Here is a 26,718-nt window from a genome sequence, read left to right as displayed (position 1 = left end):
TCCCTCGGCGACGCGATGGGGACGAAATTTCAAACCCGGGAAATGGATTTCCCGGTGATACGTTCCCGGCCCTGGGGCAAGAAGCGCATAAAATGTCGCACCCGTAATGACACGAAAAATTATGGTTCATCAAAAGTGATGCCATTTTTCTAGCATTCCGTCGCTAGGCAGATTTTCGGGAACGTTACGGTTAAGGATGCGCAGGAAAAAAAACGAAACGGAGAGATTTACCGACGGGGAACATAAAGTACTAGGCCTGGAGAATTTGGCAAACCCATCACTGACGCCTGTGACGGTGGTGGTTGTAAATTAGGTATGGCGACGAACCGCATCTGAATCATGATTGCACGGTGGCGTTGGTAGCATGCGTTAATTCGCTGTGCCCTCTGGGCTTTCGCTAAATTTAGTACGTGCACGGGAATTTGCGGGGGTAGGGATATTGGCTAGGGATTTTCCCGGACAACGGAATTGGAACGCAAGGAGAGATCAGAGTAAATGTTCAACTTATCGTGCACAAGGTCTGGATGTTCGCAAATTCTTTTATTTGGAAAATTGTACAGTTGTGTAATTCAGATTCAGATTCATGAAACTTCATGAATTCAAAGGTTCAGCAACTGATGAAAAGTAATGAGCAAAAAATGGATCTAGAAATCCCCTGTTTTGGTCGCATGATCCACGCCATTGAAAGAATCATGGAGATTCGTGAAAGCTTTATGCAAGATTCATGGAGACTCATTAAGGTTTTGAAAAATGCATAAACCTTTGAAGTTTCGAAAAAAGTCAAAAATTGATAAAGCACAACATTAGAAAATTGGTCAAAACTTCAAATCTTCAAACATATTTGATGCATTTAATTGTAAACATAAAAATTATGGCATTTCGCCCTGATTTCTAAGAACGAGTTGTTCTCTCTTCTCAAAATCTCTTGCATAGAAAGAGAAATGAAAACCAGTTTCACTTTTACTTCCCAAAGTACCAACAATCCACCATGCAAAAAGTGCAGCAGAAGGGAACGAAAGAAAAATACAATCACCAGAACAATTCCGCTAGATATTTAGTTACTCTAAAAGCTTCCTGTGAGACCGGGACCCGGTTCACCGTCGAGCCATCGGCTTTGCAACATAGTTTTCACCCATGGGGAGCCACTCTTCACTTGTTTGTTCATTGTTAGGTCGTTACAGCGAGAGTTTTCCGGGCAAGGCAACTCGTACACCTTCTTTTTTCATTGTTCCCAGAAATCCACCGGCTTCCGTTGATTTCCTGTTTCCCGTAACCCACCGTACTCTGGAGCGTGGGCTCCAGCCGGAAAACGTTGAAAGTAGTTTTCTTCCTTGCGCCGGGATCAGTACAAATCGCCCCAAGCTTCTTCGCAAGCCCGTCCGTTCCTTAATCCGGCGGCACGTCCAACGTGCATACACACACAAACACACACATACGATCCTCAGAGTCAGAGCCGAGGTCTCGCCTGACCAGACCGCATTGCAGTATGCGCTACAGTTTGTTTGCATTGTCTCCCGGTAGGTTCAGTGTGTGGCCGGGGTGTGTCTGTGTGGCTCGACATTCACATACAAACGGCACATCCCACGAGGGTTGGTCTTTCGCGAGGACGATAACAATCCGGGACCGGAAATAGCTTCCTTTGGCGCCATGAGACACGAAACCGTCAAGAAGTGTAATCGGGGGAAGTATGGGTGGAAATGGGTGGAGTACACGTTCACACTGGGGACGCGTGTCCGTGTGTCCGTGTGTAAGTAAATGCGTCTACGTCGTTGGTCCCGTATGGCCACTGTCTGTCTGCTGCGTGGTCGCGCTTTCCGGCGTAGGTCATCCAGATGGTCCTTTCGGAGTACCCCAACGCGGTGAAGGTGGAGTCACTTTTTCGCATTCCACTGGAACACTCCAGACGCTCGTTGAAATGAGTTTTGCCCCCACCCAACTATCCCTGGTGAATGTGTTCCATGAGCCTCCAATCGGGTACTTGGCAATCAACGGACCTTACTGTATATCAGATATCGGACATCGGTATTATCTGGTGGATACCTTTACGGCGCACTCCCATGGGACCGTCTGCCGGCAAATGGTTACAATGATATTTTTACTTCGCTATCGCCTATCGCTATTCAAAGATATTGAAGAAAAACCATCGGCTAGGACCTCGGCAAGGAGTTGGAATTGGTGGGTCGAACCATCTTGTAATGACGGCAGTTAGTAGCCGGGCGCATTAGCATACGCGTCTATTCGAGGCAGCTCCAGCTAACGAGGGTGTCGCTGGCGAGAGGTGTCTAGAATCGCCACCGCAAATGGATTCCATTGTCCATTTAGCGATGACAAAACGTGTTAATTACCGAGACCCTGTACACGTCTTCCTTTTTAACCGGTAGAGCACCACCGGTGTCTACCTAGTTGCAATTATACTCCACTGTCCGGAAGTTACGAGAGGTTATGTTTTTCCTCCACTGGAAGCGAACAGTAATTAAAGAAAACTAATTACGAATGCAACGGTGTTTGAAGGGACGACGGGTGCTAATGGTGTTCCATTTGGTGGATGTATCAGCGTGTCAATGACTGAACGTTGGATGCAGCTGGTGTGGTATGCTTTTTGCATAACACCCATGGTGGTTATTAAATGTTTGTTAGATAAAATTACCATCGATGAGTCATGTAGGAACGTGATTTGCATACACTGGAGCATATACGATGTGCAATTAAATCCACACACCGCGGGAAGGTTCGGACGAAAAACACAAAACACCCATTCTTCTTATCCACACCCGCGCAGCTACACCACTTAGCGAGTAGTCTTAATAGCCCGGCCTAGTGTGCCAGCCGGTCAGTAAATCACGTTTTGGCAACCTCAAAGCCTTAATTAATAAACTGACAACTGGCAGCTAAGACCTCATTTAGCAACCGATAGCAGCGGGACCGCGGTTGGATTCGATCTATCCTAAGGAGATAAGATCGATGCCACAAAAGACGCACACACCAGTCTCACCAGTCCTACAGCCCTCGAACTCCACAGCTTATGCAAGTAATTGGTTTATCCCTCCCAAGACCACACACACAAACACGCACACGCCGGGAGGGCGCGATTTTGCACCACGTACGGGCGAACGTCTCACAGGCGCCACCGCCGACAACCGCAACCGCAACACTTCATCAATCTTAATCTACTTTCATTTGCGTTAATCCCGTGCCACCGTCTGGTGACGCTGCGCTTGGTCCGTGAGGCGGCGGCGATGTTATCTTCCCACCGTCTCCACCCTGGGCTATGATGGACAGATGTACAACTACCCCCTGCCCGAGTACGTCTCGAGGTGAAGAACAATGTTGGTTGTCGGGATCGGCAAATTCGCGATGCTTGACCACCACCACGTACGCAAGAGTTTTGGGGTGGTACTCGAATATGTAAGGTTCACGTTGACATACTTGGAACGTTGGACATAGTTTGCAGATCTATGTCTCAAATAATTGATTTATTGTTGAACAACCAGTATGTAGGTCGCGTTTCAAGAATTTGTATTCTTTGCCTGACATTTTGCTAATAACTAGATATTCTGGGAGTTGGCCGTAGATTACTTTTCTATGATTAATTCTGTTTTAAAAGAATATTATAGAACAAGTGAAGACTTACCTAAATTCTTTGGAAATTTGCGAAGATCTCCCAGATACCTCGTTGAGAAAGGCTTCCAGAGCAATTTGTTCCTAGAAACGGTGGAATTTACACCCCAATTGGTACTTTATGATGCGTGATTTAAATTTGCCGGTGGCCAACAACATCAGCAAATTTAGCCAAAGTGCTAGACTTACCCACTTTAGCAGTCTGTTCCATTCGCCGTCAGCTTTGCATGAAAAATTCAATCCATTTTCACCTACCCTGGTGCGATTTCGCGTATTTTTTCCCCACCGTCCTGCCATGCATCACTTGTCGCTGCAATGCTCCAGACTCACCGGACGGTCTCATGCCAGCGCCAGTGGCACAATCAACCGGAACCATCTCTCGGAGAGCGGAGGGCGGCGGGGTTGAAGCAAGACGATGGAAGTTAGATAGCATCCTGCCTTGTGCAACATCTGTTTCTTTCATAAGCGAAATTTATTATTTTCCCGTGAAAATCTATGACCCTTTGCAATGCTGATGCATCCCAGCATCGTACGATTTTTTTATTCCTTTTTATTCCTTCCACCATGCTTCCAACCTTTCCAAGCCTCCATTGCGAAGTGCTCCCGAAAGAGAGAACCTTTTGCTGACGACTTACCCGAAGGTTGAAGGTTTCTCGGACGGCAGCACGATGCATACGTAATGGGACGAAAATGGGACGGAATATCCTAGTTCCGCTTCCACCGACCCGCACCACGCCTCTGTTGCCATCGCCTTCGGGTTCATATTTGGTTGGTCAGTGACGATATAACTTTTTCCCTCTCGTTCCATAATCGCTCACCAGCATGCAGTTGTGGGTATGAATGTGTGCAATTTTCCCGGATGAGCTTTTATTGTGTACCGGTAGCAAACGCCGTAGCTTTCAGCATGCCAATGGAGGGCAGTTTTGTTTTCCATTTGTTTTTCCGGTAGACTCTGGGAGGGATTATTTGTCTAGTTTTTTTTATCCATCTATGAGGCAAAGTTTCAATCATACTCAAATAGTTTTTCCTTCGTTACGGCTGAAGCCTTCTAAGAAAGGTCAGAAATTGATGAAAATCACGATTTTGCAGCTCATTCAGAAATGTTATTTCATTCAATTTAGAATATATCTTTTACCGTCAATTTGAACATTTCTAAATAATTTGTTTATTTTTCACATTCATCATTATTTAGATGATTCCGTTGTTGCCTAATTTAAATTCTGTTCTGTTATTTAAACCTGGATTAAAATCAACGCCATACAGGAAGAACCAATTGAGTGAAAATTTTCACGACACTCCCTGATTTGTAAGCTTTTCACGAATTGAAAAGACCTCTCTTGCTAAACAGTATAATACTATTGATCGCGTTCAAGAATACAGCGGTGAGCGGTATTCGTTGATTGTTACCGTTTTCAAAAGCAGCTTAAAAGACGCAAAAGATTGTTCATTTTTGCACTAAGACGATCATCTGGTAGATTTAATAATACCGGCGAATGGAAAACAGAAAGGCAAACACCAGAATCAAAAACTTCAAACGGCCACGGTAAGCGATGTCGCTGAAGTGGTCCGACTCTGGTAAAACACCAAAGATCAAAAGGCCTGGCCACGTGGTGCATGTCTACCGTTGCTAGAAACTATCCACCACAAGGTGGAACGTATCGAGACAAGCTAGCTATCGGCTTAAGGACTGTTCAATGGAGTCGCTGCTTAATGTTGGACCTTTCATTCCAGGGATTATAGTAGCTGGTTCTATTATGGAAGTTTGTGACTTTTGAACTGTTTAATTCGTTTAGAAATATGTAAATTCCTTAGCGATGAAAGGCTTTGTACAAAGCGAATAAGATGAAGAACTGCTATCAATGAAACAATTGTTAACCAATGGTTTGTAAAAGGAAACTGAAAATAGACGAAAACCGTCAGCTCGGAAAAACTGTTTGAAACTTCGAATTGTGTTCGAAGAATTAGTTCCGATTGCATTTTTTTTACGATCAAATGAGTCAAAATGCATGTTTTGTTCGATCGAACTGGCTTGTAAATTTAATGCATAGTTTTTGTCCATTGAAATTGAAAAATCATTTCTACAAGAGAACATTACCTAGACCGTGTTCAAAAATCACGCTCACTATAATTTAGACGTTACCAGAAGTGACTTTTCTTTTAAAATATTGCACTCGACAATATTTATGTGACACAAACCCACCCTTTTTCCCCAATTTTCCCGGCTAGGGAAGTTACCATCCGCATTCCTTCCACTTTCAATTTTCTCCCGTAGTACACGAATTCCTTCCCGGACGATATGCCGTTTGTCGCTTCGGTGCCAACAAGCGTCGACAAGTTTTCCATCTCACGTACACGCTTCCCTCGGCATTGGTCGGGCGCGAATTCGGTGCAATCGTGCGTTTTATGGCAAAATGTGGCCACGTCACCTTCGGCAGTTCGGAGCAGCGGCTTCGGTTCTCCACGGCAATGCCGAGTACACGCACGAGCGAACATTTAGTGCGAAGGAATTTGAAACTAGGCCACGTTTTTCTGGGCTCATTATTGGCCAGCTCAATGAGGTTTTGCAGGAGCGAGGAGTGAATAAAAGAAGGAGGAGAATCAGGAAGAAAACTCAAGGAAGGAAAACTCTCGCTCGAATCGATTACGGTAGCTAAAGCTCGGTCGGAAAAGTTCCATCTCTCCATCCACACCAAGTTTCCGGTGGTTCCTTTCTACCGTCAGTGGTGGCCGGTGCACGACACGGGAAGACAATTGAATCCCGAGCGTGAAGCGTGTGGGTGGGAAAACAAAAGGGACGACGACGAAATTTAGTTCGATCATTCACCAGTCCGGGCACGTCCGTCCGAGACGTGGCGAAGCTGCCTGGCTTCGGGTAACGAGGTACCCGGAGTCGGAATTGCTTAGCGTGCGTCTTCGCCTAATCCGGGTTGGGTGGGCCGCCCTACTACCGGAAGCCCGGGAATGATGAGGCAAAATCGATTCAGCATGCCGGGTGAAGGCGCATTCTTCACCGGGGGCCTTGGCTGTCATCCATCTTCCGGGGATGGTGCCGGGCTTGCATGCGGCACAGCATAAGGCACCGAATTCGATCTGTCGGGAAACACCCGTCCGGAGAGCCGAAATCGAACCTAACGAAACGAAACGAAATGGAAAGTCAGCAGATGTGCGTGCAATGAAGGCCCGAAAGAAAGCATGGATGACGGAGAAAGTCTTGGCCATTTTGCCTGGTGATGACAGGTATTGGGAGGAGGACGTGGTGAAGGGTGGATAATTTTCCGGAGTTTTCCGAGTCTCACGTGTTCTTTTCGTCCAAGCCTTGTAGGCCCAGTCGATCGAACGGAGCCCGAACCTCACGTGCCTTAGTAGGGACGCTGTGAATGTCTAATGAATGTGCTCTAATTTCGTACGCTGACAGCGTCAGACGTTTCGGAGGCTGTATTAAAGTCCGCTGGTCGTTTTCGTGTTCAATTGGTGACTTCACGCACAGTCACACATTGAACCAAAATTAAAGATGTACATTTTGAGGGAATTGTTGTTTCAGCTAATCTACAGTTTTTTGAAAATTGAGACATTACAATGTTTTTCATTGTGGTTTTTTTATTTACTAGTAGCTTATCGTCCCGGGGATGCTTGGTTAAGAAGGAGAGGAAAAAGTGATATGGTTTTTACTCTTTACTTGAGAGTTATGCTCAAAAACTACACCTGGACATATGTTACTTTTATTGGATTACATTAATGTGCATGCATATGTGAACTGAGGGCTATTTTTATTAGAACCGGATATGGGTCTAAGATACGATTAAGATTAATGAAAATTGTTGCGAATGATTAATGTTATACGTAAAACCTACCGACAGTTGTAGAAAATATTAGGTTTGTGTAACACAAATAAAGATGTTGTGCATTTTTGTGATGTACTATTTTTTATCAAGAAGTGTAGAGATCATAGACGTTTGTTTTGTTTGTGTTAGTAAATTTGAGTTTCAAATTTAAAATCTAGATAATTTTACTAAAAAACTAAAATCAAACAAATCTTCAACAACAACTGCAGATTCTATACTTAATGTGAGAAAAGTTTAAGAATCGAGAGTTCAGTATTGGTCAAGTTTTTAGCATACACAAAACTCCATACAAGAAAAAATTAAATATGAGTTATTTTGAAACTATTGCATTCAATTCCTGTGTGAAATTTAAAATCTAACTTTTAATTACTTTCATTTCTGTACATCAATGAGTTGACCTTATTTATTGAAAAGCATTCAACTCATACCTCCAAAAACAAACGAACCACGACGATAGCTACTTCACGGCCATGTTCCAAACATCATAATGAAAATCAACACAAAACCACACAGGCGGCACGTGCCCATCCATGAAAACTTGCCAATGCAACGAGGATGTCACCGGTGTTTGTCCACCAACGACACACGGTCTTTCCGTACATTAGGCAGTCCATTGCGTTTTCATTCAAGCGCAAATGGAAAACCACAACCCTTATGTGCGTGTTGTATGCGAGACAATCGAGCAGAAAGCCGGAAATCAATTTGGAATCTCGTGAATTTTTCAGAATGGAATTATCCTCCCCTGAATCCTGCCCATTGGAAAACCCGCCACCAGTCTGTGATGTTCGTGTCTAACGTTGGGAGGCTACGGGATCTACCGCGCTAAGGAAGAGGCTCTGTAAACCCGGATCATTTCACATTCAGAGGCCGGCACGAGGCGTCTGGCTTGGTTTTTAATTCCATCTCGAACCCTCGCGTCACCGGCCTGACTCACTGAATGAGGCCAAATGGTACGTAATAACTCGCTACAAACGCATACACACACACTATCTCCTAATAGGAACTTTGTGTGCAAAAATCAGTACGGATGCACGTGACTATAGGGGGGTGTTTGAGTTTTGCCACCCTCTGAATGGAAACGACTTTACCGGTTATTAGCAAACAAATCAATAAAACATACCCCCGTTGACGGATGGGAATGTGAGGGATGAAGACCAAAGCAAAAAGAAAAAGTGTTCATTCCGGAGTGTTCCTGTTGCAATCCAGACAGACGTCGCACGTTGAACGCAACGGTGGGAAAGAATCTGGTGCACCCTGAATGAACCAAGGTTTTTGTCATTACGTACCCGATTTGATTTGAGGTTGGGGGTGTGTTCGAGTTCAAGGATGTGTGAAAACTATTTACCTTTGCTAGTCAATGTTCGACGGCTCGATTTTATACATAAGCCAAAAACGGTTTGCGGTAGGTTTGTAAACTAACTCAACTTTTGTGCGATTCAATTTTGAGCTGCAATCTATAATTTTTGCAACTACCTTATGTGCTCTTTCGAACTCTTGGTGTGCTTTTAAGTATAATAACCTTTCAAGGAGATTGCTTGTTAGTTCTTAATATTTTCAAACATACTGAAAAGTAAATCCTGGTATTGCCTTTTAAATTGTTTTAACTGTTCATCATTTCTTGTAACTTCAACTTATGTACGTAATTTTAGTCCATTAGTTTTATGTTCTTTCGTGCAGCTACAGTTAGGACGCGTTACGTTTCTTCTTAACAACACTACATTTTTTCTCCCAGACGAACATACAGGTTAAACCACAGGTCCTTGGTCTGAAACTTACGGTACTTTGACTATACATAAAACGGACGCCAAGCGCGGCTCGTCCGTGCCCGATCCTCTTGTCGAAGTCACCTGATCGACGGACGCTGCGCGTTGACTCCGATGGATAGCAGGAACCCACATCAGCTAATAACGGCGAGTTATCAGTGAGTGGCCCAAAGCTTATCCATCGGGTCAGATCCTATCATAACAATTAGTCTACCAATGTTTGCTCCTGGTCAGAATTGAAACATGCGGACATTGTTGTCGCTAGCGTTTTCTAGCCCACGAGCATCCTGCGCGATATTGACTGACAATAAATGCAACATTACAACTTCACGATGCCCGGTGTGTTGCTCAGCTCGCGCGAAACTACTCCGAATAGTCCATCCGCTTCCCAACTCCTAGGAACCACCCGGTTACGTCATGGTCTCCTGCAATGGAGATGACAAATGCGTCAACCAATTTGCTGCACACCTACCTCCTCGAAGCGAATCCCCAAATGGAGCCGCTGACAGGTCGATGTCATGTCAATGGAAATCAATATTTAAGTGCGATTGTATGTTTCCGCCAGTCTGCCCGAGTTTGGCCGGAACGGGACGGCTGCTAGGGTGGAAACTGCCATTTGTCAGGGAGCATGGAGCCCCGAAACGGTTCAGTGACACGGTTCATGGTCCGTGTTCTCCGGTTCATTGCCAGCGGCGAAGTAAACGGTGCCGCTTTTCCCCCGACAAAACTCTTTCCCGTCGAATCTCATGCGCCCAGCGACGGTGCCGTCTCGCTCTCGCGCGGAACCCGACTGAAGCAGGTGGATAAATTATTCAAAAACCAAATTGCACAACCGAAAAGCTTCCCGAATGGATCGACAAGGTGGCAGCTGGAAGTCAGCCCTGCAACACCGGTATCCGGCCGGAGTTTTCCTCGGGCGCCTGAGTGTTACCTTCACCGTGTGCTGCGCGCATCGTTCGAGGATGCCGTGAAATGGAAAACTAATGTTTTCAATACCCGTGAGCTGGTGAATGTTTAATGGTTGATCCGTTTCGAATGTGTGCTTTGAAAACGGGCACAGAATCCAGTGGCTGCCGTGGGCTTTCGCCGCCCGGAAAAGCTCTCTAAAACAAATAATGATGGACTGCTATGTGTGCTTGTGTGTGATTCCAAAATATGAATTCCTATGAGGGTCTGTATTACTTTTTCATTTGTTTTCTTTCCGGGTTTCTTTTTTTTCCAATATACGGTATCGAAGGAACAATGGAAACAAGAGCGAATTGAAATACTAATAAACATCATTGGACTGTAGAGTTCATTGAGCTCTGTAAATCAAATTGATTGAAAATGAAAACAATACCATTGACTCGAAAGTAAGCTAATATGAATATTATTATATTTTTATAGTCTCTCCAAAACATCGTAGAAAAGAGCGCAATATCAATATATTGATCGAACTGGAACACTTGATGAAGATTATTCGAAAATATTTTCACCTACATGGCAGCAAAGATTTTTTTGTTTTAAATAAACCATGCGTTGGCGACGACTAAATAAAAAAAATTGTATAAATATTTTTTATAAGACCCTCCATTGGGTGATATCTTCGAAAATGTTGTCAGTTTACGAACAGCAAAAACAAACACAAGCTAACCAGATTAGAAGATGGTATCAATTTTCATAAAACAACGAAAATAAAACTCAACACTTTCCACTACAACATATTTGACTTTTCTTTCATGAAAACTGCCACAAGTTCTTGCATAAGTTCAGAAGAAAACTATAATTCACCAGGGATTGTTGCTCGGATGGTTTTGATTTGATTTATGCTAAAATTATTCATACACTAGACACTCGCATCCTTTTCGTAGCCTCACACTCCTACCGCGTCTAGTTCTTTAGACAGCACTGATTCAATCGTACAGTAGTAAGTGAAAATGGTTGTATCCTTAAGAAAATGGGTCGGTAGATTATTTCACCACGCCCAACACAGTTCGCCACTCGCTTTCCTTCATAGCGGAATGGCGAAGGAATCCTTTTCAAGTGCATATTAAACCGACCTTTCTCGTTTCCAAAATCAAACACACAGCCCCATACATACACGGAAATTTCGTCCGCTTCATCGCAGGGTAAAATTATTCATGACTCAAGCGACCATTGCAGCGAGGTGAGGAAAACCCTTCGCCGATATACGGCGCTTGGTGGTTAGATTGAATTTTGAATATTTATTGATTTCTTAAATTGACTTCGAAATGATGCGATGCTGGTTGAGCTCATGCGGAGATGAAAAAGTGTCTCTACTGGACGAACTTTGGAGTGTGATTTATTTTAAGAGCATGTAGAAAATTTGTGATGAAGCATTACAACTGGCGTGATTATTGATGATACTTCAGTTCTATTATTATTTTATTTACTGAAGCTTACGCTTACGCTTTTTAACAGAAACATTCTACGTTTCATCGAACCCCGCCACGGTTTCATTATGTTCAGTGATCCATTCCAGTTTGTCTCTCTTGTTCCACAGAATGACTTATGAACATAACTTCACCAAAAGTAAAGTTTAGTCCGTGGGAAATAAAAAAACTCGAACGAAAAAATTAAAGCAGTGGATTAAAAGGAGATGTTAAACTCGTCAAAATTCGGAAAGTATCTTTTAGAGCCTAAAACTTTGCAGTAGACAAGAATACTTCAACTCTGTTAGCTATCATGACGGGAATTGTTAATTTAATTAATTTAAAATAATGCCAACTGTTTTGTTGTGTAGATGTAAAAAATATTTGGTAACGTTGTTTAAAAAAAATCAATAAAAAAAGGAAAGCAACACATTTAACCAAATGCCACCAACATAATCCACCATCAGTGTACACTTTGATCATGATAGTCTTACCTCGGAACACAAACACTCGTTCGGGAGGAAAAAAACAACTCTATTCCGGCTAAAAGAATTCTGCATCGGAATAGAACCAAAATCCCACCAGCAAAGAAAAACACACACAGACAGAAAGACAAGAGAGTCCCTCCCGAGTCATATGTAGGTAAGCATAATATTTACATGAACTAAATGCGTTGTCTAAACATAAACGAAAACGAGTTTTTAGTTTATCTACAACTCTAGCAGAGAACGATGCAGTGTCGATTCTTCCCGCCAAATCGGAAGTACCAGTTTCCCAGCGGTTTTTCTACTCTCGATATTTTTAGTTTTCCGTTATTTTTACCACCGATCCGACTGGGGTTCGGATGGAAACTTTCTTCCGCCGGCTCAAGTGTTGAAGTTGCTCAGTAGTAATGCATTGCATTCGGTTGAAAGCAGAAAGCAGTGAAACACCTCCGCTCTCTGTCCGTACGCTCACGGAAAGTCAAAAAATCAATTACCTTTCCCAATAGGCTTAATTGACGTATTTTTACACCGACGCGCTGCGTGGTAGGCTCGTAAAACGAACTGCACCAGATGATCGTTAAACGTTACTGCACGCTGCCCTCCGGGGGATCGTGCGTTCATGTGCGTGGCCTTAAACGTGTGTACACACGCCCGGCCACACCATAGACCATGCGCAATTGCACTCCGAGAGGCGCTCGACGCATATTTCTCGACTGCAGCAACGAACGGTGCGATCTCTTCCTAGGGCTTTCGGAAAGGGTCGTTAAAAGAAAAAAAAAAGAATCGGGTTCATAAAATGTAAATTTACTCACTGACGCGGCTCGCGACGGCTCAAGCGGACTTCAAACAATTGCTTCGAACTTCCAACAAACACACTTCCACCACGAGTCTGTTTGCTTGCACTTCATCCGCTTTCTTGGCGGCATGGAGTGGATGTTTCCTATGACCGAAGAAATCACTGGACTTCGGCACAATCGAACTCGATTGGGCACATCTTTGCCATGGACTAGTTTTTCTCCTTCGTTTTCCCGCTCGGTGGAACGCCCAAACGATACTTAATCTGCTGATGGACACCCAGTGGCGGATTTACACTCATGGAGGCCCTGAGCAGTAAAATGAATGGGGTTAAGTTTTCGTCTTTTCTAAATGCTATTTGACAAAATCAATGTTACCTATTACTCCTTTATAATACAACCAAGTTTTCTGGCGGACTTCTCGCAATTTGGTTTTATCAATTTTGTCCAACAATTCCTGTTCAAAAATTGAAAAATAATATAATTTTACTTCCCATTAAGTATTCCATTAAACACGTACCTCGCATTGCTCGTAGTAAAACGCATTGCCCGATATCAGTTAGAAGAAAATTTGTCTACGCATTATTTTAGCCTTATGCTTAAAAGAGCAGTTGAGTTAGATTTGTCAGCTGGAACACAAAGTGAGAGTGCGGGGTTAAGCGACGTGAAGTAGTCCGAAAATCGAATTCCTTCCTTCCAGACACTACATAACGGAGTCAAGATAGGAAACTGGCGTTGAATTGGGGAAATAAATTATTTCACTGTATTGGAAAGGATATTCAACGCGAAAAGGTGGTGAGATAGTTGGGCGGACACATTCTACAGTCCAGCATGTCATCGATAGAGGGCGATACGATGGAAGAGTGAAGAATAGTCTACGAACTGGGAGAAAACAGGAATATTATCGGCAAATGATGCGGGAAATGATGGGAGAATAATGCTCCAAAATTAGCTGAAGAGATATCGGACCTTATTTCAAGGTCAATTTCTGATAAACCTGAAGAGTATTAAGAAAACCTGCCACCTCCCCCCACTCCTCTTCATCCTTTTTCTCCTCGTCCTCATCCTCTTTAATAATAGCTAAAATACTGAATACTCTGAAAAAACAGGCGAAAATATAATTTTTTCTGTCACTTTCTTTCGCTTCGTGTAGACTTTAACATTCATGAGCCGATGCAGATGTAAGCGCATTCCGTGTTGATTTGATTGTTTAATTGTAAAAAAAACAGCACAGAGGTACACCGAAATCTTATCAACAATCACTGTACATCATCACAAACAACTATTTTCCATCCACCGGCACTCTACACCTGGTGCGCAAATTTTTGCAAATCAATTTTTCACTCGCCGACCGAAAAACAGATTTTCGCTTACTTTGACAGTTGGCTGCCCATCTGACAGCATTTTGCCGTTTGCAAAGGTTGCTTTGCGCTTCGTGTAGACCAAGCATCAAAATGAAGAGCGTTAATTCTTATCATGTAATCAACAGCATTACGCAAAATCTTACGGACGGATTTGCGCCAAACTTGACTGGAAATTAGCTAATTTTTCAAGAATGAGTTATTTGGACTTCGTTTGTTGATATTCCTGTACCTCCCTACCGCTCCCTATAGCTCAACAATTATTGATCGGATTTTCACAAAAAAAAATTACACATACTGTTTATATATGTGCATAGCATGGGTTAAAATTTCATTCATCTAGGGCAAGGGGAAAGGGAGGCTCTCAAACTACACCTTACCCTAAAAATGGGAAAAATGCAATATGGGTATCATTTTCGCAGTATTTGTGGTCTCTAAATCGAATGGTCTCACTCTTAACACCTTGTTGACGGGAGACGAAGATCTTCGTCTGTTTTTGACTCAACGTTGAGGACGGAAAGACGGACATGTACGTTGCACGCATACCATTGCATAGTCGAGCATTCGGGTATTTCGTTCGTTTCGTCGTATCCGTTTCGATCGGTCGTTCGTTACCGGAACGGCTGGCCCCGGTGACAGCAGCTAGTTTTGGGAAAAAAACGCCCGTCAACAAAGTTGTTACTTCACGACTAACCAAGCAGGTCCCGCGGCAGCCATCGAAATTAACTTCTATTTGCGAAATCGAATTTAACTTGTTTGGGCATTTGGTTTCCGGTACGTCGCGTCCCTCTCGGAAAGGTTCTTTATTTGGATCAACGATCGTACCGGTTACCGAAATGTTACAGTTATCCAAAGGTGGGCTTATTTCTTAACTAAGCCTTAACTAACTTAAACACCTCGTTGGTGCAGCAACATTCTCCCCCTCGTAATTCAACTCGGTGAATTACCTCTATATTTTGGCCCGAATCGAGGTTTGTTAAAGAACTCGGTCATTTCTGTTTTTTCTTCTTGTTTTGCTTCCGTGGCTTCTAGCTTTTTAATGATACATTTTCCCTGTGCGCACATTATGATCGTCATGATAGCTACAACTAATATTATTATGATTGTACCAATGACGATTTGTACCAATGTGACGTGGAGTACGAAGATGCTTGGGACTTTTGTTTCCGTGTTTTCGATGACCTCTGGTTCTTGAGTTTCTTCATGTTTCTTAAAGTAGGATTTTGTTATTTTCCTAAATGAAATATCGGCCTTTATAGTCTCATTGGCTGATTCAATAACGCAGTTATCTTCCAATTCCACAATTGCCGCGTAGCTGCTAAGTGCTATATCTGTACTATTGCAATGTAATCTGATACTTTTAATGTTGTCTGTGTAGTAAAGCACGGAGTTTGCTTCTTTCATGTGAATCAATTTTGTATATGGTGTTTCCAATTTTCTTGTAGTACAGTTCGTTGATTCATTTACTGAGAGTATTTTTCCTGACAAGCAATCTATTCGTTTTTCAATTGTTGGATGGTTTACAATGAAATGGGTTTGATTCAGTTCGATTAGGTAAGATGGATAGAAGTGAGCCCAATGATCATTTATGGCTATTTTCGTTTTTTCAATCGTTATGATCGAGTCCCTTACTCTGTCTGGAACGGGATAGGCTTGGAATACCTCGAAGGGAATAGTTTCTACTAATATTGTTGTTACTAAAATAGTCAGAGATTTCTCTCCTTCTTCAATGGAAAATGAGGGATGTGTTCGAACTATGCGGACGGTTTCTGGTAGTTCTTTCTCTATTCGGTCATACAGTATTTCTAGCTCTTCTTTTTGTATAGGACTGGTTCTAAGCAACCTATATTTTTCAGCAATATTATTGATTACTTGATGGGCTAGCAAGGTCAGCTCTACAATGTGTAATTTTATCGAAATATCTTGTTGTTCTGAATTGGCTTGCTTTATGTGTGATAACAACTTATCGCTTTTATCTTTAAACTTTTGTGCTAATTCTTTAGACCTTTCGTTAACCATTGTGACAGTACTTAGTATTCTCTTGTATTTAATTTCTTCTGCGGTTTGCATTTCATCGAGTTCTTTTTCTACGTCACTTCCACCTACCAGTAAATCTTTTAGAAACCCTAAAATACCTCCGACTCTCCTTACGCGAGAGGTAAAACGTATCTCCCTTTCCGCGGCTCTACTTTGTATATTTACCATTGTGACGGCCTCCTTCAGCGTGTCGTCCGGTAATTGCCCAGCGAACGGTTTTGCTCGAATCAGTCCATTTTACAGGCGAGGGGTAGGGAGAATTCCATCTCCACGACCCTCTACCATTGGCAAGAACAAGATAGCTGCTATTGATGCTATGCCCTGACTCTTTCTTGCTCATTGGGTTATGCATTTACGATTAACGCGGGGTAAAAATCGGTTGATGGTGTGCGTGAAGCTGAAGGCATCTGGTTTGTTTACCGGCACTTTACCTGTATACAAATTCTTATTTCAGTTCAAAGCGCCATTGAGTTCAATTCGTAACAGCCAGATTTTGTTAATTTTCACGGTTTTCACAGTGTTGTTCAGTGTTTCTTTGCACCATGTATAAAGTGAAGCAAATGAAGAAAAGTTCCTTAGCCAGTAAACTTGGCAAAAGACTGTGGGATGCGTGTGAAAAGGAATGGGAGGAGGAAAACCAGCCTGGACCGAGCAAAAGGATGGGAGAAGGTATGTTTGATGGAAAAGTGAAGAAGTGAACGTGATGTAGCGTTCAAAATGTTTATCTGAATTGATTAACGTAACCTTCACACTATTCCTGTTTCTAGAAACTACTCCTGATGCAGACCGTGATGCTGATGATGGCGAAGACGAGATTTTAGAGAATCTTCCGTTCGAATACATCCTGGAGGACGATGAGGACGACTCTGACGACGAAAATGATTATGAGACTGAAAGATTTAACAAAAATCTGCTGTTTAAAGAAGGACTCCGAAACTGGGCCCTAAATCACAAAATCTCGCATCATGCCGTTAATGACCTGTTAGAGTTGGTGTTGGACACAACGGATTTCATCCTTCCTAGAGACTCAAGATCATTGCTTAAGACTCCAGTGGATGTTGGAAAAGAGCTGGAAAGTGTAGCTGGAGGGAAATTGTGGTATCAGGGTATACAAAAATCCCTTCAATACTACTATCGGTAAGTTATAAACTAGTCCGGTAGCAATGCTGTATTCATGCTATTTATGATTTTATTTGCAATTAATATATATGTTTTTGTTTATTAGGGATGTGACACCAACAGTGAATATTTTCCACATCAACATTTCAATGGATGGCATTCCATTGCACAATAGTGGACCAACACAGCTGTGGCCAATTCTCATGCAGCTTGATAATATTGCTGAACGACCAGTTTTGGTGGTGGCTGTGTATTGTGGTCCTTCAAAACCTGCCAACGCAGAAGGTTATCTGCGTAGTTTAGCTACGGAGTTAAACTACGTGCAGGAGCAAGGAGTCCAAATAAACGGGAAACAGATTGAAATAAAAATAAGGGCCTTCATCGCAGATTCTCCAGCACGAGCATTTATCAAGGGTAAGTGATAATCGCAGTTAGCTACCTATGCGTACTTAATCATTACTGAATGTTTTTAGGCGTCGCTTACCACAATGCTATTCATGGCTGCATGAAGTGTAAGATTATGGCTACACATGTACGCAGCGCAAGAAAGGTAGTTTTCGAGGGAGTTGGGGAAGACCGCACCGATGCTGAATTCCGAGGTGGTTTATACGTTAATACGCACCAGAAACGGGAATCGCCTTTATCAGATGTAAATAATATAGATTTAGTATTAGACATACCTGTAGGCGACCCGCTGCACGCTTTAGATTTAGGAATTACACGAAAATTGCTGAAAGGGTATTCTTTGGGAACATTACAACCATTTCCTAAATGGCTGTCTTATACCCAGGAAGAAATTTCCCATTTAGTTAGGACCACCCAATTACCCTCGGAAATAACCCGTAGATTAAGATCCTTAAAATATTTGCCCTTTTGGAAAGGTACAGAGTTGAGTTCTTTTCTACATTATGTAAGCATAGCTGTATTAGAAAAAAGAATAAGTGACGAGGCTTTCGAACATTTTAAACTATATTACACAGCAGTGACGATATTATCTTCAAACGCATACAAAGCACATTGGAAATATGCAGGAGAGCTACTGAATATTTTTGTTGAACAGTTCAGTCATATTTATGATCGATCACACTTAACGAGCAATGTGCACAATCTTGTACACATTGCTTCAGAAGTAGAACGATTTGGCCCGCTTTCAACATTCTCTACGTACCCTTTTGAGAATAAATTGCAGTTAATGAAAAGATTAGTTAGAGGAGGGAGTCGGCATTTAGAGCAAGTAGTTTGTAGGTTAGTTGAGCTGAGAGAAATAGATGTTGCAAGTAACAGTAAAGTTAAAGATTATCCCTGTGTTGAAAAAACAAACAACAACGAGATATTGCACATCACATCAAGCTGTACATTAAACCAATGTAGTAAAGATTGTTGGTTTTTAACCAAAGATCATACCATCATTAAGTTTAGTTGTACAACTGAGCTCTCTAAAACTTTATATATTGTTGGTAATGTTATGTTAGAAAAACAATCTTCATTTTCGACCCCTTGCGATTCTGGCGAGATTCTTTATAATTTTAAGGCTGATATAGGAAGCTTATCTACTAGCACTACAACAGTTCTATTAGGAGATGTAAAATGTAAACTCGCTGCTGTTACAGTGGACCAGGGCTCAACATTTTATTTCACACCGCTGCTGCATACTTTAAGTTAGTTCATAAAAATTCTAATGCTACCTTTCTAATATAATATAATTCTAATTCTAATAATAAAACGATTTAAATACTTCTAACGATAAAAGCTATTCCGTCCGTTTCCGTTTCTCTGTCGTACGCAAGCCTTGTGCCATACTGCGACCTGTGCTGTGGTAAAATTTATTGAGAAAGAATTTTTTTATATATTCATCGGATAATTCAACAAAACTGTTTCCTCCAACAAATTTAAATAAAGCTAACACGTAAGTGTATTCCTCAAATGGAATTTTTGGGTCGGGAAAGCCCCTGCCTGTCCAACTACATAGAGACAAAAAGTCTCTATCAAACAATAAATCTAATAAAATACTCAACCTTGCATCTACATCATTGGTTGAACCTAATAAATGCAATAGGCGGCATATTACATCTGCCATGTAAATACTGTCGCCTAGCTTATGGTTGAATATTTTCAGCTCCTCGATGTTACACAATTTTTGCACATTGATATTTCTGTTATTCGTGTTTGCCTTATTGCAGCCAATGTTATTTAAAATTATGTTCACTTCGCTAGCCATATTACGTACTAGTTTAGATAAAATTCCTACATTCCTTTCCAATCGATCTAATTGAACGTCTTTTTCCTTCGGGGGAGGAGGAGGAGTTGGCGGAGGAGGAGTTGGAGGAAGAAGAGTAGGAGTAGAAGGAGGAGGAGTAGGAGTAGGTGGAGGTGTGGGTAGAATCTGATGGACAATGGATGTTGCTGGAGATCTAGGTGGGATTGCTGGAGGCTTTAGTTGATTGGGATTGGGATTTGATCTTTGTGGTATTGGACGAGGATGGAGATCATTGGGAAATACATTAGCTCTCGGTGGAATGGGTGGCGGATGGAGATGATTGGGAGATACATTAGCTCTCGGTGGAATGGGTGGCGGATGGGGGCTGGTACAATGAGATGGTCGTGCCGGTATCGGTGGAACGTAGTGGATTGTGTTGATGAATGGTTTTGAATTGCTGGATGAAGGAAGTGGTGGGAAGTACAAAATGGTACGGTTTAAAGATGAAGGTGTCGCTTTTGCTGGTTTTTCTTCCATTATCCTGCAATATAATATAATAATCAATGAATAACATCACCATGATATATACGATCCGGTATATGCTATTTTTAGCATCGAACATATTATGTTCATGGATCGTAACTATGACGGATTTTTACCCCACTAATAAACTGCACAAATCACTGCAGTGGCGTAGCGGCGTGGTATGGTGATGGATCTTCGAATTCAAAGAAATGAGTTCAAACCTGGTAAATATAACTAATCACACTAAATAAAAAGTTCTTCTCCTCTTCCACAGATATCTAAAAGACTAACACTAGTGAAAAAGGGATGCCGCAAGATGTGTTGAAGCGAAGCCTCGGCTTGAGCAAAAACGCGTCAACATAACCTACAGGTTGAACGTCAACTTAATACAATGTTTTTTTTTGCTTTCACGCCATTTGCGTTGGTGTGCGTGACATCTCCTACACTTAACGATGTGTGAGTGCCACCTCTGACTCAACGTTGTGTGCGTGTCATCCGACCCCCCGTTAAGCGGAAATCGGGGGGTCCGAAAGAAAAAGGCAAAAAACTGCTCGATTTTCAGTGTACCGCCGTTCGCTGGGTGACTTTTACTGGCGAAATTTGTGTACAACGATCGCAGCTCGAAACGGAGTTGATGCATGTGACCTATATCGTCCCTGGGGACGATGTCCAGCGGTATGCGTCTTTGTAGAATTCCTCGTTGAACTAAGCAGCTGCCTAGATGATTGAAGAAGATTCCGCCTTCGTTCGCCGGTTGAATGTTGACGGCTTCCGTGGTTCCGACGCCGAGTACTAGGAGTGTCAGTAGCAATTTTTGAGCCCAGTTGCATGGCGCAATGCGTTTTACCTTTTTCTTGGCCGGTGGTTCTTCTGGTAGGGGTTGTGGTGTTTTATTGGGTCTCTTAGGCGGTGGCGCAGTGGATACAGAGTGCAGAAGTAGGTGCTCCTTTTGCTCTAAATCCACGACTGCAACCTTGACAGCTGGACGTTTGAGGGTGGTGCTGGCTGTTTTAACTTCCACCGATCGTACTTGTCCATCCGGAGCGACGTGTGTTTTGACAACTTTGCCTTTGATCCATTGACCTGGGGGTGCGTTGTCGTCCGTGAGGACGACGATGTCGTTTTCCTTTATCGGCTCGACTTTTTGGGTCCACTTGTTTCGTTTAATGAGCGTAGGCAGATAATCTTTCTTCCACTGATCCCAGAACAATTTGGTGTAGTGTTGTGCCAGCTGGAATTGCTTGCGGTCCAACTTCGTTGAGAATACTGCAGCTGGGGGCACGTGTTCTCCGCTCCTTCCGATGATGAAGTGATACGGAGTTAAGACTTCATCTTCTTCATTGCCCAATGGTATATGTGTTAGAGGCCTTGAGTTGAGTAGGGCCTCTATTTGAACTAAGGTGGCGCGCAATACGTCTGGGCTGGGTTTGCGGTTGTTCCATTCGTTAGCCACGTGTCGGAGCGCTTTCTTTATATTTTGGATCGGACGTTCCCAGACACCTCCGAAGTGTGGAGCAGACGGTGGGTTGAAATGCCATTGTAGTTCGTACTTAAGTGCTGCTTCGCGTCCCATGTGCCGATTGATGTCTTCTAGGAGTTGCTGTAATTCGTTTTCGGCACCTCTGAAGTTGGTCCCGTTGTCGCTATATAAGTGTGCTATCTTTCCTCTACGAATTTGCATACTTTTTAGGCACACTAAAAAGCTGTCGGTATCCAACTTTTCCGCTAAGTCTATGTATACTGCTCTGGTCGACATGCAGGTAAAAATAGTTCCCCATCGTTTTTCGGTTGACCGTTTGACGGTTACTTCCAGGGGGCCGAAGTAATCCACTCCAGTGTGTGTAAACGGTGGGAGGTATGGCGTCGCGCGAAATTCTGGTAGGGGCGCCATGAGCGGGGCAGCAGGTCTTGCGTGGTGGAGGATGCATAGTTGGCAGCACTTCTTAACGTTTTTTAGGACTGTTCTGAGATTCAGTATCCAGAATTGTTGTCGAATGTTGGCGATGACGACATTATCGGCTTGGTGCAGGCTTTTATTGTGGAAGTGTCTTACCACCAGCTTTGTGATTCGATGCTTCTGAGGTAAGAGAATTGGCGTTCTAGCGCTTGGTGGAAGTGCTGTAATGTTTTCGAGCCTGCCTTGTGATCGCATCACACCATCATCGTCGAGGAAAGGAAGGAGTTTCTTCAGGGGGCTAGATTTGGGAAAATCTTTCTTCTCGACAAGGGCTTTCATTTCTTCCGGGAAACCTTGCCATTGTGCCTTCCTGTATAGAGCATTTTTTACTTGCTCTACGTCCCGTAGATTGATTTCAGATTTGAAGCCGTCTTTGTTCTGTAGATAATTGACGAACTTCTTTAGATAGGTGAGATGTTTCACCAGCTTGTCCCAGTAGGAATATCGGTCCTCGTCTATGATGCTGACGGCTTCTTGATGGAACGCGAAGACTCGTTCTTCCTCCTTAGTTGAGTACGTAGCTCGGCTTACTGGCCACGTTGTCTCGTCTTGCTGCAGGAATGTTGGACCCTTGAGCCAGGGAGTGTCGTCAGCGACTTTCTTTGTGGCTATATCGGCTGGATTTTGTTTTGTAGGTACCCATCTCCATTCGCTCATAGTTGAGGAGTCCAGGATTTCGCTTATCCTGATCGCGACGAACTGGTGATATTTTCGATTCACGCTGTTTATCCATGATAGTACGGTTTGTGAGTCGCTCCAGTAGGTCGTTTTTTCTACGTTCAGACGAAGTTCTTTTTTGACTGCGTCGGTCAGGCGAGCCCCCAGAACTGCTGCTTGCAATTCTAAGCGTGGTATGGAGATGATCGGTGTAGGTGCTACAAGGGCTTTACCGACGAGAAATCTCACGACGTTTTCACCTTCACATCTGGTTCTGACGTATACGCAGGCTGCGAACGCTTCTTCTGATGCGTCGACGAAGGTGTGAAGCTCCACAGTCTTTGTTGGGTGTTGCATTACTGGACGAGGTATGTTGATCACCTTAGCCTTTAGCGCCATTTCTCTCCATTCATGCCATTGAGGTTGGAGGGCCTCCGGTATTGGAATGTCCCAGTCCTTCATGGCTTGGTTTATTGATCTGGTGAGAAGTCTTCCATGTATAGTGATATGGCTAATGAGGCCTAACGGATCGTAAACCCTCATAACGTAGCTCAAGGCTTGTCGTTTTGTTGGTGTGCGCGCGTGATCCCAACCATTGAAGTTTACTTGGAAGCCGATCTGGTCCGTATCGGTGTTCCAGTAAATGCCGAGGACCTTTTCTACGTTACTTTCCTTTTCCTCCAATGTCACTACTGTGCTGGTCGAACTTTTTCTATCGTCGGGGATCGTTTGGAGCAGCTCTTTTGAGTTGGATTTGAAGTTCCGTATTTCGAATCCTCCCTTTGCATGAACGTTGATGACTTGATTGACGGTATCGATAGCTTCCTCAATGCTCATGAAGCTATCAAGATAATCGTCCACGTAATGTTGTCGTGTGATTGCGTTCAGTGCCTTCGGGTGTGTTTGTTTGTGCTGCTCTGCGTTATGGTTTTTTACTATTTGGGCACACGCTGGCGAGCACGTTGCTCCGAAGGTCATTACTTGCATAACGTATGTGTCAGGTTCTCGGTTTTCGCAGTCTCTCCATAGAATTCGTTGAGCTTCTTGATCTTCTTTGCGAATTTGTACTTGGTGGAACATCTCTTTTATATCGCCGGTGACGCATATTCCACCCTCTCGAAATCTTAGGAGCACTCCAAATAGCGGTGCGTTAATATCCGGACCTGACATCAGCTCTGAGTTAAGTGATATGCCGTTGACCGTTGCAGCCGCGTCGAACACTAGTCTTGGTTTCGGGATAGGTTTGTTTTTGTTTACTACGATGAAGTGCGGAAGGTAGAACGTAGTAGGAGTTTTTGTTAATGCTTCCTCAGGCGACAGCTTTCTTAGGTACCCTTTCTTTTGGTACTCGCTGAATGTTGTCTTCGCCCATTCCTGAAGACCTTTTTCTTTGCTCAGCTGTCGTTCGAGGAATTGCAATCGGTTGAATGCATTCTTGTAGCTTGGAGGTAGCACTACGTTATCCTTTCGCCATAGTAGTCCTATCTCGTACCGGTCTTCTTTTTTCTTGAGGGTTTCCTGAACTATGTTGTTTACTCTAGTCTGTTCGCGGGTCAGCAGTGGCTTCGTTATCTTTACTCCGAAGTTTTCGATGGAAAAGTAGCTTTTGATCAACTTATTCATGTTCTCTTCTTCCCTGTGGATCATGATGTGCTCGACTGATTCGTTGTGCAGTACTTCTTGGCCAAATACTGTCCAGCCGAGTTTGGTTTCCATCGCCCTTGGAGTGTCGTTGCTGCTGTAGCGTTGGTTTATTGGAGCCATGAGGTGTGCATTATTCAAACCGATCAGTACGGTTGGGCGAGCGTTGTGGAACGTCATAAGTTTTATTCCCTGGAGGTGTGGGTACTTCTCCAGCAAATAAGCACTATCGATTGTTTGAGTGGGTAGTTTTAAATTTTTGACTGTTCTGGCACCTTGAAGTGAGTACTCTTTTTGACTTGCTTGCCCCTTTATCTTACATTGGACGCGTTGGCTGGTATCATCTTGCACGGATAGATTTTGCGTCCACGTAAGGGTAATGGGGTCGACTGCACCCTTTAGGTTCAGTTGATTTGCAGTCGCAGCGTCGATGAGGGTAGAGGAGGCACCTGTGTCTAGGAAGGCATAAGTCTTTATCTTCTTGTCGTCGTTTCGTAGTTCCACAGGAATGATTTGGTAGTAGACCTTCGACCCGGTATGGTGACAGTTTATTAGCCCTTCGGTCGAGACGTGTACCAAGCGATGATGCCTCTCCTTGCACCCGTTGATGCCGCATTCCCTCGCAAACCAGCAGGTTTTTTCTTCGTGGCCGTTGGATCGAAGGCAGCCCGAGCAGAGTTTCTCTTTCTTTATGGCTTCGTATCTTTCTGCAGGCGTCTTGCTTTTGAATTGGTCACAATTCAGAATATTGTGACTGCCTTTGCAGTTCGGGCATGCCTTGCGCTCTTTTTTCGGTTTGATGTTACGTTCGTGTTTTGGACTTACATTCTTTGCTGGCTTCGTAGTGTCGTGTAGATGCAATGGTTTTCGGTCGATCGCTTTGGGTAGGCGACGAAGTTCACTCGCGATGTTCGCTAGCCAGGTGCTGAAGTGTTCTAATGTCGGCATCTCTCTTTGTTCTTCCAATTCATCCGTTATTCTAAGCCACTTCAGCTGCTTGTCTTGTGGCAATTTGCTGGCAAGTTCGTTGATGAGTCGGTGGTCGCTAAGGTAGGAAGGTTTGTTCAGCGTTTTTATGTTCGCCACTAAATTCTCCAGTGCGATGCTTAAATCTGGTATCCGGTTTGGATCCGCCTTCCTTTGAACCTCTCTTAAGAGTTCTTGGTATACTTGCTCTGATCTACCAAAAAGAGTTCTTAAGCGTTCGATTATAATGTCGACATTCTCGGGATCGAAGAAAAGTGCCTTGACGTTCCTCAGGGCGTCGCCTTTCAGGCATCTCTGCAGTCGATTCATATTTTCTAAGTCGTTGAAATTAGCTGCCTCTGTGGTTTCCCTGAAGGCTTTGTCGAATGCAGGCCAATCTCTCGGATTGCCATCGAAGTAGGGTAGGTCGTTAAGCGACATTCGAAGTAAGTGATTTGTGTTGACCTTGTTACCAACGGTCAATGCTGCTACCAGCTCGGCTATGGTGGTAACTTCCGGTTCGGCGGTTTTAGCTTTCTTCTCCTTTCTATCGCCTTTTTCTCCTCCCGATGGTCCTGCTTCATCTTGCGCTTTGGCTCGGTCGGCGCTGCACTTGATGCACATAAATTCTTCTTCTGCTGTTGGCAACTTTGTTAGCTTCGCGCAAGTCAAATGGAACCATCGATCGCACTCGTCACACTGGACCATGTGCGAATCGCTCGGATCGGGTTTGTCGCACAACCGACAATTCCCATTCTTATTGTCCACAAAATACTTGCTCGGTCGTCGTGACATCTTGGTCGCGGTCGACATCTTTACTGAGTGGCTTTGAAAAGGCGTAGTCAAGCTACTGGGTTTTTTCCCGATGCCTAAGCTTCACTCTTTTTATCTCTCTGACGATTCTGATCGACAGAGAGCTTGCTGATATGATTCTTCTTGGTCCTGGTTACCCAAGCAAGAATTCAAACGTTTGAGGAGACTTTTCGTGAATCTCCTCTCTGGAGCCACCAATGTTACTTCACGACTAACCAAGCAGGTCCCGCGAAGGAAGACCTCCTAGCTTGGTTAGGGTGAGCAACTGAGAGAAAGTGAATTTAATTGCTGCCGGCTAATGGCTGAAGTCCCTGGATCCCTATTACCTCTCAAGCTAGTTGCCTCTGCGTATAGAGGAGGCCTATGCTTCGAAAGGGGGGACTGGGCGCTTCAAGCTTTTCGGATATGGCAGTGAGTGTAGCGGTCAAAAATAAACTACGAAGTGAATCGTCTGAGTTTCAACTTAACACTGGTTTATTCTAAAATTTCTTACCATTATATACCCAAAAATCGCATTTGTTTACGATTTTAAAAGTAGAGCAACGAGCCGGCCGGCCGTTGACGGAGGGCT

The 26,718-nt window shown here is 43.5% G+C and overlaps 1 protein-coding gene across 1 annotated transcript; it reads right to left on the bottom strand.

Moving 5' to 3' along the window:
• Positions 1–18,687: 18,687 nt before the first annotated feature.
• On the bottom strand, positions 18,688–26,147 carry LOC131264328 (uncharacterized). The gene is made up of 2 exons (XM_058266629.1): positions 22,401–26,147; positions 18,688–18,693 (listed from the first exon to the last, which is right to left on the bottom strand). The coding sequence occupies exons 1-2, from the start codon at positions 26,145–26,147 to the stop codon at positions 18,688–18,690; spliced, it is 3,753 nt and encodes a 1,250-aa protein (XP_058122612.1).
• Positions 26,148–26,718: the final 571 nt, after the last annotated feature.

Source organism: Anopheles coustani, chromosome 2, assembly GCF_943734705.1.
Source record: "Anopheles coustani chromosome 2, idAnoCousDA_361_x.2, whole genome shotgun sequence".
Lineage (NCBI taxonomy): Eukaryota > Metazoa > Arthropoda > Insecta > Diptera > Culicidae > Anopheles > Anopheles coustani.
The sequence above is the reverse complement of the archived record's forward strand: the minus strand, read 5'-3'. Positions and strand labels throughout refer to the sequence as shown.

Bases quoted from the DNA above. Each gene is read 5' to 3' on its own strand.
- LOC131264328 (XM_058266629.1), bottom strand. From the start codon at position 26,147: ATGTCGACCGCGACCAAGATGTCACGACGACCGAGCAAGTATTTTGTG.